The sequence below is a fragment of the Gekko japonicus genome, unplaced genomic scaffold (genome assembly GCF_001447785.1).
Source record: "Gekko japonicus isolate JY-2015 unplaced genomic scaffold, Gekko_japonicus_V1.1 scaffold369, whole genome shotgun sequence".
Classification (NCBI taxonomy): Eukaryota; Metazoa; Chordata; class Lepidosauria; order Squamata; family Gekkonidae; genus Gekko; species Gekko japonicus.
In genome coordinates, this window is record NW_015160846.1 from 653,226 (window position 1) to 666,234 (window position 13,009).

Consider the following 13,009-nt stretch of genomic DNA (forward strand, 5'->3'; position numbering starts at 1 on the left):
GTATTTTCCGGCTCAGACCGGGCGACCCTAGTGCTTGGATGGGAGACCAGTGAGAGAGTCCAGGGTTGCTGTGCAGAGACAGGCAATGGCAAGCCACCTCTGTTCGTCTCTTGCCTTGAAAGCCCCCCGTTATGGGTCGCCATACGTCGGCCGCATCAGGACTTTACACACTCACATTCGCCTGCTGATGTCATTCGGCATCTGAAACCACTCCACCTTCCAATAAATAGGACAGATGGACTCCCACCCTAGCTGTACCTGAAAAAGTGACTGCAGTGACGGGCGAAAGCTCCTCCCCTGCCACAAATTTTGCTAGTCTTTAAGGTGCTCCTGGACTCTTGGCTTTTTTTCTACAACACGCAGTTAGTGTAACTGTGTTGTGAAAGCAAAAGGGCAAGAAGAAATCCGGTGCCTCCCTAAAATGCACACAAATTGCCACGTTTATCCCCTTTTCTGGTAAATCCCTGTCCCTTTTATGTCTTTCGGAAGGGTCTCGGGAATGCCTTTTTAGCTTTTTACTATACGCTCCTAAGATCTATTCAAGGTATGAGCTTCCGTGTGCAAGGCACACTTTTCCAAATATTTGAAGAAGTGTGCCTTGCACACAAAAGCTCACACCCGGAATAAAACTTTGTTGGTCTTAAAGGTGCCCCGCTGGACTCTGAATTTGCTCTACCGCTTCAGACCAACTCGGCTGACCACCTGGATCTATCTCCTAAGATCTGTCATCCTTCACATTTCTCCCCTCCACCCCCCACCAGATCTATGGATTAAAGGTTTTGCAGTGCATTTGTATGGCAACGTGCACACGTCGGCGCTAAGGCTGTGGGCGCATGCACGGCCCTTGAAACATTCCTTTCAGTCCCCCTCTCTCGCTCTCGGTGTGAGAAACAAGAGGACGGTTCCAAATGTCCTTGTTCCGGGTTTCTACGTCCACAGGGGGTCATGGCAGAAGGTGACTCCACCACCGCCTTTCAAACTTCACGTGCTTTAAGAGGCACGTGTCGTTTCAGTCTAGGGCACATGATTGTCATCTACAACCGGTGGTTCTGTATAAGCTGTTGATCATGTTATATGGAAAAATCTGTTGGGTGGGGGACGCTTCATCCTTTCTAAGCTTCAACCACCCTGACCAGGATAGCCCAAGGCTACCCCAATCTCATCAGATCTTGAATGCTAAGGAGGATCAGCACCGGTGTTCCCTCTAAGTTGAGTTAGTGTGAGCCAGCTCCCAGTTTTTTCGCCTCCAACTCACAGATTTTCGACTCAGCTCAGGGAGGATGGCTCCAGAGGAAACTAATGTATGCAGCAGCCAAGTCGCCTGCTCACAACTTTCATGCCAGTAGCTCACAAAGTAGAATTTTTGCTCACAGGACTCCACAGATTAGAGGGAATATTGTTCAGTGCTGGTCAATATTTGGATGGGAGACCACCAAGGAAGTCCGGGGTTGCTACGCAGGGGCGGGCGATGGTGAACCACCTCTGAACGTCTCTTGCTGTGACCTTGGTGACCCCAGGTGAACCCGATCTCGTCAGATTTCAGGAGCTAAGCAGGTTTGGCCCTGGTTAGTACTTGGATGGGAGACCACCAAGGAAGCCCAGGGTTGCTATGTGGAGGCAGGAGATGGCAAAACCACCTCTGAATGTCTCTTGCCTTGACCTGGATGGCCCACGCTAGCCCGATCCCATCAGATCTCAGAAGCTCAGCAGGGTCAGCCCTGGTCAGTACTTGGACGGGAGACCACCAAGGAAGCCCAGGGTTGCTACGCAGAGGCAGGCAACTGCAAACCACCTCTGAACATCTCTTGTCTTGATCTGTACGGCTCAGGCTAGCCCAATCTCATCAGATCTTGGAAGCTACGCAGGGCCAGCCTTGGTCAATACTTGGATGGGAGACCACCCAGGAAGTCCAGGGACGCTACGCAGAGGCAGGCCATGGTCAACCGCCTCTGCACGTCTCTTCGCCATGAGTGAGCTGCAACTAGACGGCCCTTCCCACCACAACTGAGCCTTAAACCGTGGCTCAGATGTTTGAAGTCATGTACAACGTGGACCAAGAAGGTCCATCATTTCTCTGGTGATGCAGCCAGGGTACTGCGTCAGCTGTGAACCAAGAATATCCAAACAAAATAAATCTCGTTGAATGGATAGAATTGAAGATGTCTCAAATCAATCCCAGCCTGTCACAGTCACGGAACGGGAGACCAAACTGCTTCCATCAGCAGTCCACCCTGTATCAAGAAGTGTATGTAAACCAGGGATTATCAATAAAAGGATCACAAAAATCCAGTAAATGCTCAATATCGGTCCAGTGTCTACAGGTTGAGCAGAACAGAATCATAGAATCATAGAATGTTACAGTTGGAAGGGACCCTGCAGGTCATCTGGTCCAGCATTCTGCAGGAGCATAGCCGAATACAATTTCTTAGACTTATTGAGCTGTTTTATTGAGATGTAAAGAACATGTATCTTGGGGTACTCAAGACCACTATGGAGTATTATCTGAGCAAGATTAGAGAAGGTCGGTAGCTCGGCAGTTCGAGATCCGAGTGCCGCATGACGGAGTGAGCTCCCATCTCTGGCCCCGGCTCCTGCCAACCTGGCAGTTCGAAAGCAAGAAATGGCAAGTAGATAAATAGGTATCACTTCGTTGGGAAGGTAACAGTGTTCTGTGCGCCTCAGCGTCTAGTCATGCTGGCCACATGACCACGGAGAAGTCTTCGGACAGCCCTGGCTCTTCGGCTGGGAAACGGAGATGAGCACCGCCCCCTAGAGTCGGATTCGACTGGCTTTCGAGCGAGGGAAACCTTTACCTTTACCTAGCACCTTAGAGACCAACTAGATTTCCAGGATATACGTTTTTGAGAGTCAACGCTCCCTTTGTCAGATAGCTGGAAATCTCACTGGTCTTTAAGGTGCCCTGGATTCGAATCTCGCTCTTCTACTGCAAATCGACATAGCTACCCATCTGAAAATAGTATTCTCTGCTGTTAAAGATATTTCTACGCCACCTTTTGGCCACAGTGCCCACACGGCAGACCACAAAAACAGAAACCAAATAAAAATATAAGTTAACTCACACAAAAATGCAATCAATCAATAAGAATGCAATTAGCCAAGAACACACAAATTAACCAACAAAACAATAAGACACAAAGCAGAGTTACAAAGAGCAAACGAACCAACCTAGTCGCACCGAGAGCATTAGCAGAGCCCAGCTGAAAAGCCGAAGCAACCAGAAGCTTCTTATTACAGCATCCCAAGTCTGCTTCGATCAGAGATACCGGTGCTTTAAACTTAAGCGGCCACTGCGAGAAAGCTGCGCACCCCGGCTAGGCTGCGAGAAAGCTGCGCGCCCCGTCCACAAACACATTCTCCAGATGTGCAGGTGTGCTACGGAGACGTCTAACGGCTTCCCATCTGCGGCATGCATTACCGATGCGAGACTTGAGAAACGGCAAACATGAAAGGTGCCTTACCGTTCGCAGGTGCCTGCTCTGAAAGGCGAGCCCAGGAGAAGAGTGTGAGAACCACGGCGGCGGTGGCGGCTGGGCTGGATCTCTGGGCTGGCATCTCCAGGTGCGGCTTGCAGCTTCCTCCCTGATGCACACAAGACTCTTCGCCCTCCCTTTGGCCGATGATGCCGCCCAGCGTTTTCCTTGGCGCAAGGGACACCGGACGCACGCACCTCCTCCTGCCAGTGGATTACTGCCTTCCCACTCCACTCTGGCAGCCGTTGCCTCTCGGAGTCCCGGCCCCCAGACGAATTATATCAGCGCAAAGACCAGCCTCCCTGCTCACAGCAACTCGCTGAACCTGCACACCGGACCCTTATCCTTGAATCTCGATCTGAAAGTGGAAACCCTTGCGAAACACGACCCACATGTCTTGGAGAGAGTCCCTGCACGTACTCAAGAAGGGACAATGGGGTTTTTCCAGACTCTGCCCCCCTTCAATTCCACCTTGTGGGGTGGTTGAGCAGCACTGCCCCAAACATTTGCTCTGCAGGTGCCAGGACCGAGCCTGGAGTTGTGTGCTTGCAATTACCTGCTGCTGTGCGTAACTACCTGCGAATTGGGGTACTAATCCAGGCACAAGAGCGAATTCAGAGTCCAGTGGGGCACCTTTAAGGCCAACAAAGGTTTATTCAAGGTATGAGCTTTTGTGTGCAAGGCACACTTTTTCAAATACATCAGAACGGGAGGTATAGAGTTCAGACCTATAGATGGGCTCAACAGCAAATTAACACGTCACATGATGAAGATGTGCAAAGACAAAACTAAATAAAAAGCTAAGCTTATAAGGTCAACAGTTGTTTTGATTTAACCGGTTTGCCTTCAATTCCACCTTGTGGGGTGGTTGAGCAGCACTGCCCCAAACATTTGCTCTGCAGGTGCCAGGACCGAGTCTGGAGTTGTGTGCTTGCAATAACCTGCTGCTGTGTGTAACTACCTGAGAATTGGGGTACTAATCCAGGCACAAGAACGAATTCAGAGCCCAGCGGGGCACCTTTAAGGCCAACAAAGGTTTATTCAAGGTATGAGCTTTTGTGTGCAAGGCACACTTTTTCAAATACATCAGAACGGGAGGTATAGAGTTCAGACCTATAGATGGGCTCAACAGCAAATTAACACGTCACATGATGAAGATGTGCAAAGACAAAACTAAATAAAAAGCTAAGCTTATAAAGTCAACAGTTGCTTTGATTTAACCGGTTTGGTGTCGTGGTTAAGTCTGCTCCGGGAGAACCGGGTTTGATTCCCCACTCCTCCTCCACTTGCAGCTGGTGGATGACCTTGGGCAAGCCCTAGTTCTGACAAGAGCTGTTCTAGAGCTGTTCTCTCAAGGACAGTTTTGGAAAGAGCTCTCTCAGCCCCACCCACCTCACAGGGTGTCTGTTGTGGGGAAGGGAAGGGGAAGGAGATTGTAAGATGCTCTGAGATTCCCAGTGAAGGGCGGGATATAAATCCAATCTCCTCCTGCTCCTCCTCCTTCTTCTGGGGAAAAGGACAGCGAAGCAATAAATATGGGATAAATGTGTAAAGGTATCTTTTCTAATTGTGGGAGGTGTACTGAGACTCTCTGTTCACACGGACAGTGGAAGAAGAATAGAAGAGCACATGCCTGACCTCCTAGGGTTGCCAACCTCCTGGTGGGGCCTAGAGAACTTCAGCTGATCTCCAGTCCACAGTAGGGTTGCCAGACTAAATTGCTCTCCCAAGGATCGAGGTCAGTTCCCTTGGAGAAAAGGGCTACTTTGGAGGGTGGATTCTGTAGCAATGTGCCCCGCTGAGGGTCTGCCCTTCCCGGGTTGCGCCTCCAAATCTCCAGGGATTTTTTTAAAAAATGTTTATTAAGATCAAGTATAACTTATAACATATACAATACCTGCAAAACAGTATACACGCACATGTCCGTCTTTCCAAAGGAAGAGTCAGAGCAGCTGCGGCTCAGTGGCAGAGCCCCTGCTTAGCATGCAGAAGTTCCCAGGTTCAATCCCCGGCACCTCCACTCAAAAGAACCAGGCAGCGGATGATGGGAAAGACCTCCGCCTGAGACCCTGGAGAGCGGCTGCCGGTCTGAGTAGACCATAGAAGAAGAGAGAAGAAGAGATTGGATTTATACCCCCCTTTCCCTCGGAGTCTCGGAGCGGCTCACAATCTCCTCCCCCTTCCCCTCCCCGCAACCGACACCCTGTGAAGCAGGTGGGGCTGAGAGAGCTCTTTCGAGGACTGCTCCTGAGAGAACAGCTCCGAGAGAACTTGCGATGGACCCCAGGTCACGCCAGCAGCTGCATGTGGAGGCGTGGGGAATCAAACCCGGTTCTTCCGGATTAGAGTCCGTTCTCCTAACAGGTACACCAAACTGGCTCTCGACTTGGGTGGAGCAAGGATTCAGTAGAAGGGAGCTTCTTGGGTTCATGTGAGTCCAAAGGGCCAAGGCAAGGTCCGAAGATCCTCCGGGGCAGCCGGGGAGGGGGAGGAGTGTGAAGGGGGCTCCGTTTGGTGGGCCACCAAGGCCTGAAGTTGGGGCAGCTAACCTCCACGTTGCTTGTTTGTGATTTATTTATCTAAAACCCTTATTCTACTTCTCTTGGAGGAAAGGGCCGCTTTGGAAGGTGGACGGTGTGGCCTCGTGCCCTACCGAGTTCCCTCCGCTCCCGAAACCCCGTCTCTCTGGCTCCATCCTCAAATCTCCAGGTATTTTTAAAAATTATTATTACTAACAGGGCTCTTTTTGTAGAAAAAGCCCAGCAGGAACTCATTAGCATAATAGGCCGCACCCAACAGCAGGAACTCATTAGCATATTGTGCCACACCCCTGACAGCACAGCTCATTAGCACATTAGGCCGCACCCCCATGTTACCAGAAGTGTGGTCATCCAGCCAGCCACACCCACCTTCTGCTTCTTATTCTGTTTACCTTGTTTGCTGTCAAAACCCAGGGCCTTCTTTTGTAGCAGGAACTCCTTTGCATGTTAGGCCACACACCCCTAATGTAGCCAATCCTAAAGAGTTCCTGCTGTTGGGTGTGGCCTATTATGCTAATGAGTTCCTGCTGGGCGTGGCCAACTTGGGAGCCAGCCGGAACTCCGTTCCTGTGCGTTCCTGCCCAAAAATAGCCCTGATTACTAAATATATTTATTATTTTTCTTAGTTGTAGACAAACATACATATTTACTTTTAGTTACAATTTGAGTTCGTCAGTTTAGTTTATTTTTGATCAATTTATAAACTCTTGACCACCTCTCCGTATACACTTCATCACCTTTGCCTTGCAGAAGTAAACTTAATTTATCCATTTCAGCTAGATCTAGTATCTTGTTAATTAGTTCTTTCTCACAGGGGATTTTCTCAGATTTCCAATACTTTGCCAAAAGAGTTCTAGCAAGATGTAACTAGCAAAATCATGTTAAGCAAATAACATTCTGGTTCTAAGTTTAAATTAACCTCTGTAACTTCTAGAATTATCTTCTGTATCATTCACCAGTATTTTTGAATTTTTATACAATGCCACCACCAGGTGTTTCTGAACCTGAAGTTGGTCACCCTGCCAGGAGCTCCAGAGTCTGTTCTTGGGAAAGTAAAGGAAGGCAAAACGATTCTCCATCTCCCCCCCCCCCAAAATCCAAAACCATATTTGTGAAAAAGCGTTTGCTCCCAGACAGGACTGGCTGGAAACATGGTGTGTTGTGTTGATTTGTGTTCCTGGTCACGTCGGATATATTTCCCTCTGCTTCACCTACAGCCTCCAGGGCCCCTTGGCATGGGTCTCCGCTTTCCTTGTGGCTTGCCGTAATTGGAGTTGATCACAGGCTGTAAGTCCGTTAATTTTAAATGTCTTCTATGGGATTGCGTTTGATCAGGTCGGCGTCTTTGCCTCTTGACTTTTTCACCCGGGGCCTTCTTGCTATTAACTTTCATTCTGCCTGGCATTCAGGCTGAAATCTTTGGACACAGGCTCAGAAGTTAAGACGCTGAAGCTGCAGACCAGAAGGGCTGTAGCTCAGCCGTTTGAGACCCGGGTGTGCCGCATGATGGAGTGAGCTCCCGTCTCTGGCCCCAGCTCCTGCCAACCTAGCAGTTCGAAAGCAAGAAACTGCAAGTAGATAGATGGGTACCGCTTCAGTGGGAAGGTGACAGCATTCCGTGCGCCTCGGCGTTTAGTCATGCCGGCCACATGACCACGAAGAAGTCTTCGGACAGCGCTGGCTCTTTGGCTTGGAAACGGAGATGAGCACCGCATCCCTAGAGTCGGATTCGACTGGCTTTCGAGCCCCTTAGAGGCCAACAAGATTTTTTGGGTAGGAGCTTTCAAGAGTCAAAAGTCCTTTTGTCAGGCTCTCAGAAGCTCATGTTCTCAAACACTTGTTGGTCTCTAAGATGCTACCGGATTCTAATCTAGCTGCTCTACTGTTGACCAAAATGGCTACCCTTTGAATAAAAAAACATTAAATAACAAGGGAAAGGAGATTGTAAGCTGCTCTGAGACTCCAAGTGAAGGGCAGGGTATGAATCCAACTCCTCCTCCTCTTCTTTTTAAGTTTTTTAAAAACATTTTTATTGCTTTTGTTTAATCACGGAGTGAATCCTCCACTCCGCTTATCTTGGGGGTGGGGTGGGGGAGGATATTTTCGTTTGGATGTTTATCCGGATGTTTTGCTTTTACAAGAAAGACTCACACTTTGTCGTCGATCATGTTGAGGTAAGGGTTTCGCTTGATCACCGTTCGCTTGTCCCGGTGTGCGCCCCTATCGCCATTGCTGGTTCCACGGCGGTGGGACCATCAGAGCTCAAAGGTGTCTCAGTCCCTCAACAGCATGCCTTGGGAGCGGCACATCTCACACTCCATGGCTGGGAGCTCCCTGCAGGGGCCCCGGGGGTGGTGCGGACAATCGCGCCCCCTCCCATCCACCGGGTCACGGATTGCGTCCCCCATTCGGGTCACCAAAAACTGGACTTCTTTTGAAGGTTTTAAAGCAGTTTTATTGAAGAATTTTTTAAATATAATTTAACACCACCAAAATCATTAATATTATATATATATATAAAAAACTTCACATGCAGGCTTTATCTTCATATTTTCTTCTTCATCTTCTTTCTTCTCCCAAAAGTATTACATAATAATGTTTATAAGATTTTCAAACAATCTTAGCTCGTTATAATAAATTTACAATATGTTATCAAATCAATCTTGAGCTAAATTATAATTAAACTTCTTCTCCTTCCTCTTTTCCTTCCTCTTCTCCTTCCTCTCCTCCTTCCTATTCTCCTTCCTCTCCTCCTCCTCTTCTTCTTCTTCTGCTGCTGCCTGGAGATCTCCAGGAATTACAACTGTCCTCCAGACTTTAGAGATCAGTTCCGTTGGAGAAAATGGCTATTCTGTGGGGTGAACTCTATGGCATTACGTCCCACTAAGGTCCCTCCCCTCCTCAAACCCCGCCCACCCCAGGTTCCACCCCCGAATTTCCAGGAATTTACCAATGCAGAGTTGACAACCCTACGACCAGGTAGCCTTTCACAACCTGTGTACTTTCCGCCTGACCTGTCTGGAGGTGGAAATAACGTTCCTCTACAGACCTAAAATGATTTTAAAGGCCATTTAGCCCTGTGAGGGACCCTGGATAATGATTGTCTCAGAGGGAGCCTTGTTCGCAGGGCTGTCGCTACAGTGGGGGCATTTTGGGGCCCCGCCCCCTTAATTAAAAGCCCCGCCCCACAAATAGCCATGCCAGAAACCTTATTTTTGAGGAAAGACCCCCCCACTGCCTGATGCTGTTTCCCAAAGGCTCATGGGGATGTCTTTGAAAGACTCACCATGACCTAGGTATAGTGGTTAAGTGTGCGGACTCTAATCCGGGAGAACCGGGTTTGATTCCCCACTCCTCCACTTGCAGCTGCTGGATGACCTTGGGCAAGCCATAGTTCTGGCAGAGCTGTTCTCTCAAGGACGGTTCTGTCAAGAGCTCTCTCAGCCCCGCCTACCTCACGGGTATGTCTGTTGTGGGGAGGGGAAGGGGAAGGAGTTTGTAAGCCGCTCTGAGACGCCGAATGAAGAGCGGGGTATAAATCCAATCTCCTCCTCCTCCTCCAGCAGGATTGGGCTAGTAGAAAGGGGGATTGTTGGAGATATATTGAAGGTACCATCCTTGAGTGCCTTTCTAGGCCTTCCTGTCCTGTGGAAGGGAACTCAAAAGGCATTTCGATGCCTTCCGGAGGCAATTAGCTTCCCTGTCCCGTGAAAGGAAGGGCAAGAAACTCCCCCTTTAAAGACAGGCGTTCAGATTAATTCAGTTAACTGTCATTTAACTGCCCCCTTAAAAATTTAAATGCCCCCCCCCCGAACCAAAAAAATCCTGGCCTAGGGGGCTTGCATGTTGGTCGGGGGGCATTTGAATGTTTAAGGGGGCAGTTAAATTACAGTTAATTAAATTAATCTGATGAAGGGCGCTTTCTCAGATTAAAAGCCCAAAGATTCTTTTGAGGGGAGCCACGACGAATCGACCCATCTAAAGGTTTTGTAGCGTTTTGTGTATACGCTTAGAGAAAAGGCAGGTTGCCGCCGTGACAAATGGCATGCCGGTCGGCACCTTTATCATTAAATCCGAAGTTCAGTCAGGTTCCTTCCTGTTCTAAGAGGATTTTTAAAAAATGATTACATGAGCAGATTGTGGGCTGAGCGGAGATATCGGAGCCTGGCGTGCCGCTCGGGTGAATGAGTTCTCAGGCTGCCTGCCTGCCACCTCCCCCCCATCGCTTTGGCCCTGTCATGGGCCAGCTTGACCAGTCGAAACTCAACCTGGAGGAAGACTCCTGGGCCCAGCTCACAGGAAGCAGCTGAGGAAAATCAGGAGCTCCAGGAGTCAACCCTGATTACTCCACGTAGATGAAGAAGAAGACGACGAAGATTGGATTTGCACCCCGCCCTTCACTCGGAGTCTCAGAGCGGCTTACAAACTTCCCCTCCCCACAACATCCACCCTGTGAGGTACGTGGGGGGCTGAGAGAGCTCTGACAGGAACTGCTCTTTTTCAAGGACAGCTCTGATCCGAACTATGGCTTGCCCAAGGTCATCCAGCAGCTGCAGGTGGAGGAGTAGACAGACAGATAAAAAGATACGTTACCTGAAAGAATTATGTTGTTAAAGAATTGGAAAAAGAGAACAAATTCAAGAATGTAATAGAGGTTTGAGCACTGTGGGAAGTCAGAAGGGGGGGGAAATATTTGGATAAAAGGATATGAAAAGTTTGTTATATGATGGAATATTTTACTTATTATTATATCCTAATAAAATTGTTTTAAAAAACAAACAAACAAACCCCACCCTGGTTCTCCCAGAGTAGAGTCCGCGCACTGAACCACGACACCAAACTGGCTCTCTACTCAAACTACACCAAACTGGCCGTGCGCGTCGCATGGCTCAACGTAGGCGTTCGACGGACAGCAGCCCGGAGTGACTGGACGGTCTCGCTCGCTGTGAGAGGCTGACCCAAACCGAGCTGGGGTGCCTTTCCGGCCATGGAAGCAACGAGTCACATCTCTGTGAGCCCAGCAACCACAACTCCTGCCTTGTGCCTCGTGATATCCCGACTGACCCTGGACTTTGCTATCTGGGCTGCCTTTGGGCTCCACTTCTCGGACCTGCCAGTGCTCCTCCTAAGCTGCGGAGTCCTGTGAGCAGAAATCCTACTTTGTGATCTCCTGGCATTAAAGTTGTGAGCGAGCGATTTGGCTGCGGCATGAATCAGTTTGCTCTGGAGCCCTCCTTCCTGAGCGGAGACAAAAACGTGTGAGCCAGAGGCTAAAAAACTGTGAGCTGGCTCACACTATCTCGGCTTAGAGGGAACACTGGTCTGCACCTAACAAATTGCCGACCCTTGGAGGACTGGCTTTGGCTTCGCTTTCTGGACTGCTCTGGCACTCTCTCTCTCTGCTCAGGGGCCTGCTCAGCCGGGACAGGCCCTCCCCGCGCAGAAGTGGCAAGAGCGTTTTCTGACTGCACGAGTCTTGCTGGATGTTCCCAGTTCAGTGTTTGCAGTGAACACAGCTATGTAGCGCAAAGTGTGTCAAGGTTACTTTCCTCTTATTGTTGTGGGGTTTTTTGCCGTAAAAATGAGCAAAGCGTGTCTGTGGGGTGGGGAGTTGTCCAGCAGAGCAGAAAAAGGGAACTGAATGCTTCCTAGGAAACAATAAACCCCAAATCGTAAACCTAGGCTAGAATTTACTCCACGCCAATGCTCCCTCTAAGCTGCGGAAGTCTTGTGAGCAAAGATTCCGCTTTGTGAGCCTAGATGGCATGAAAGTGGTGAGCGAGCGATTTGGCTGCTGCATCAATCAGTTTGCTCTGGAGCCCCGTCCTTCCTGAGCTGAGACGAAAAAGACATTAATGAGCTGGAGGCTAAAAAGCTGTGAGCTGGCTCACACTGACTCAGCTTAGAGGGAACACTGCCATGCACTCTCTGATTCTCTATTTGCATGCTGTCATTCCAAGAATATATTTCTCTCTCTCTCTCTCTCGCTGGAGGACAAAAGATTCTTATTTCACTACGGATGCTGATTTTCTGCCCTTCTGCCTTATTCTCCCCTGCTTTTACACACCAAGCTGATTTCATCTTGCGTTGCACCTCTGCATCCTGGATACTTTCTTGGCCAACACCCCTCCCACCTTCTAGGGGTGCCAGCCCTCCAGGTGGGGCCTGGGCATCCCCCGGAGTTACAGCTCATCTCCAGACTACAGAGATCGGTTCCCCTGGAGAAAACGGATGCTTTGGACTGGCTCTGGACTGGCACCCCACTGAGGTCCCCGTCCTCCCCAGGCTCCACCCCCAAATCTCCAGAAGTTCCCCAACCTGGAGCTGGGTCCCATACCCCCCTCCTCCGCTGGTGGCAAGGGAGGACCTGCCAACCCTGCCACCGTCTAGCCAGTGTCCCCTCTAAGCTGAGTGAGTGTGAGCCAGCAACCAATGAAGCCATATGACTGTTTGCATTCCCCTTTACCCACAGTTTGCGAGCTAGAACTTTGGAGTCGTTCTTGTCGTCAGATGCCTGGTCCTCACAGCTGAGAAACAAACTGTCATCACAGTGTAAAAAGTGTGCCTTGCACACGAAAACTCATACCTTGAATAAAACGTTGTTGGTCTTAAAGGTGCCACTGGACTCATCACTGTGATTCTGCCGGCTAGTATTAGGGCCATGGTGGCTCAGAGGTTAAGACGCTGAGCTGCAGACCAGAAGGCTGGTAGTTCGGCAGTTCGAGACCCGAGTGCCGCGGGACGCAGTGAGCTCCCGTCTCTGGCCCCAGCTCCTGCCAACCTAGCAGTTCGAAAGCAAGAAATGGCAAGTAGATAAACAGGTACCTGTTAAGTCGGTTAGTACTGCTTTGGTGGGAAGGGAACAGTGTTCCGTGCGCCTCGGTTTCTAGTCATGCCGACCACATGACCACAGAAAAGTCTTCGGACAGCGCTGGCTCTTCAGCTTGGAAACGGAGATGAGCGCCACCCCCTAGAGTC

General features: G+C 49.7%; 2 protein-coding genes across 2 annotated transcripts in view; one reads left to right on the forward strand and one right to left on the reverse strand.

Annotated features, from left to right (window-relative positions):
• CA12 (carbonic anhydrase XII) overlaps positions 1–3,573 on the reverse strand; it is a 41,095-nt gene extending 37,522 nt beyond the window's left edge. The window contains exon 1 of the mRNA XM_015420113.1: positions 3,480–3,573. Coding sequence (XP_015275599.1) covers positions 3,480–3,573 — 94 coding nt within the window. The remainder of the gene's footprint in view (positions 1–3,479) is intronic.
• Positions 3,574–3,603: 30 nt separating this feature from the next.
• The window catches only part of USP3 (ubiquitin specific peptidase 3), a 67,401-nt gene continuing 57,995 nt past the window's right edge, over positions 3,604–13,009 (forward strand). The window contains exon 1 of the mRNA XM_015420125.1: positions 3,604–3,907. Coding sequence (XP_015275611.1) covers positions 3,604–3,907 — 304 coding nt within the window. The remainder of the gene's footprint in view (positions 3,908–13,009) is intronic.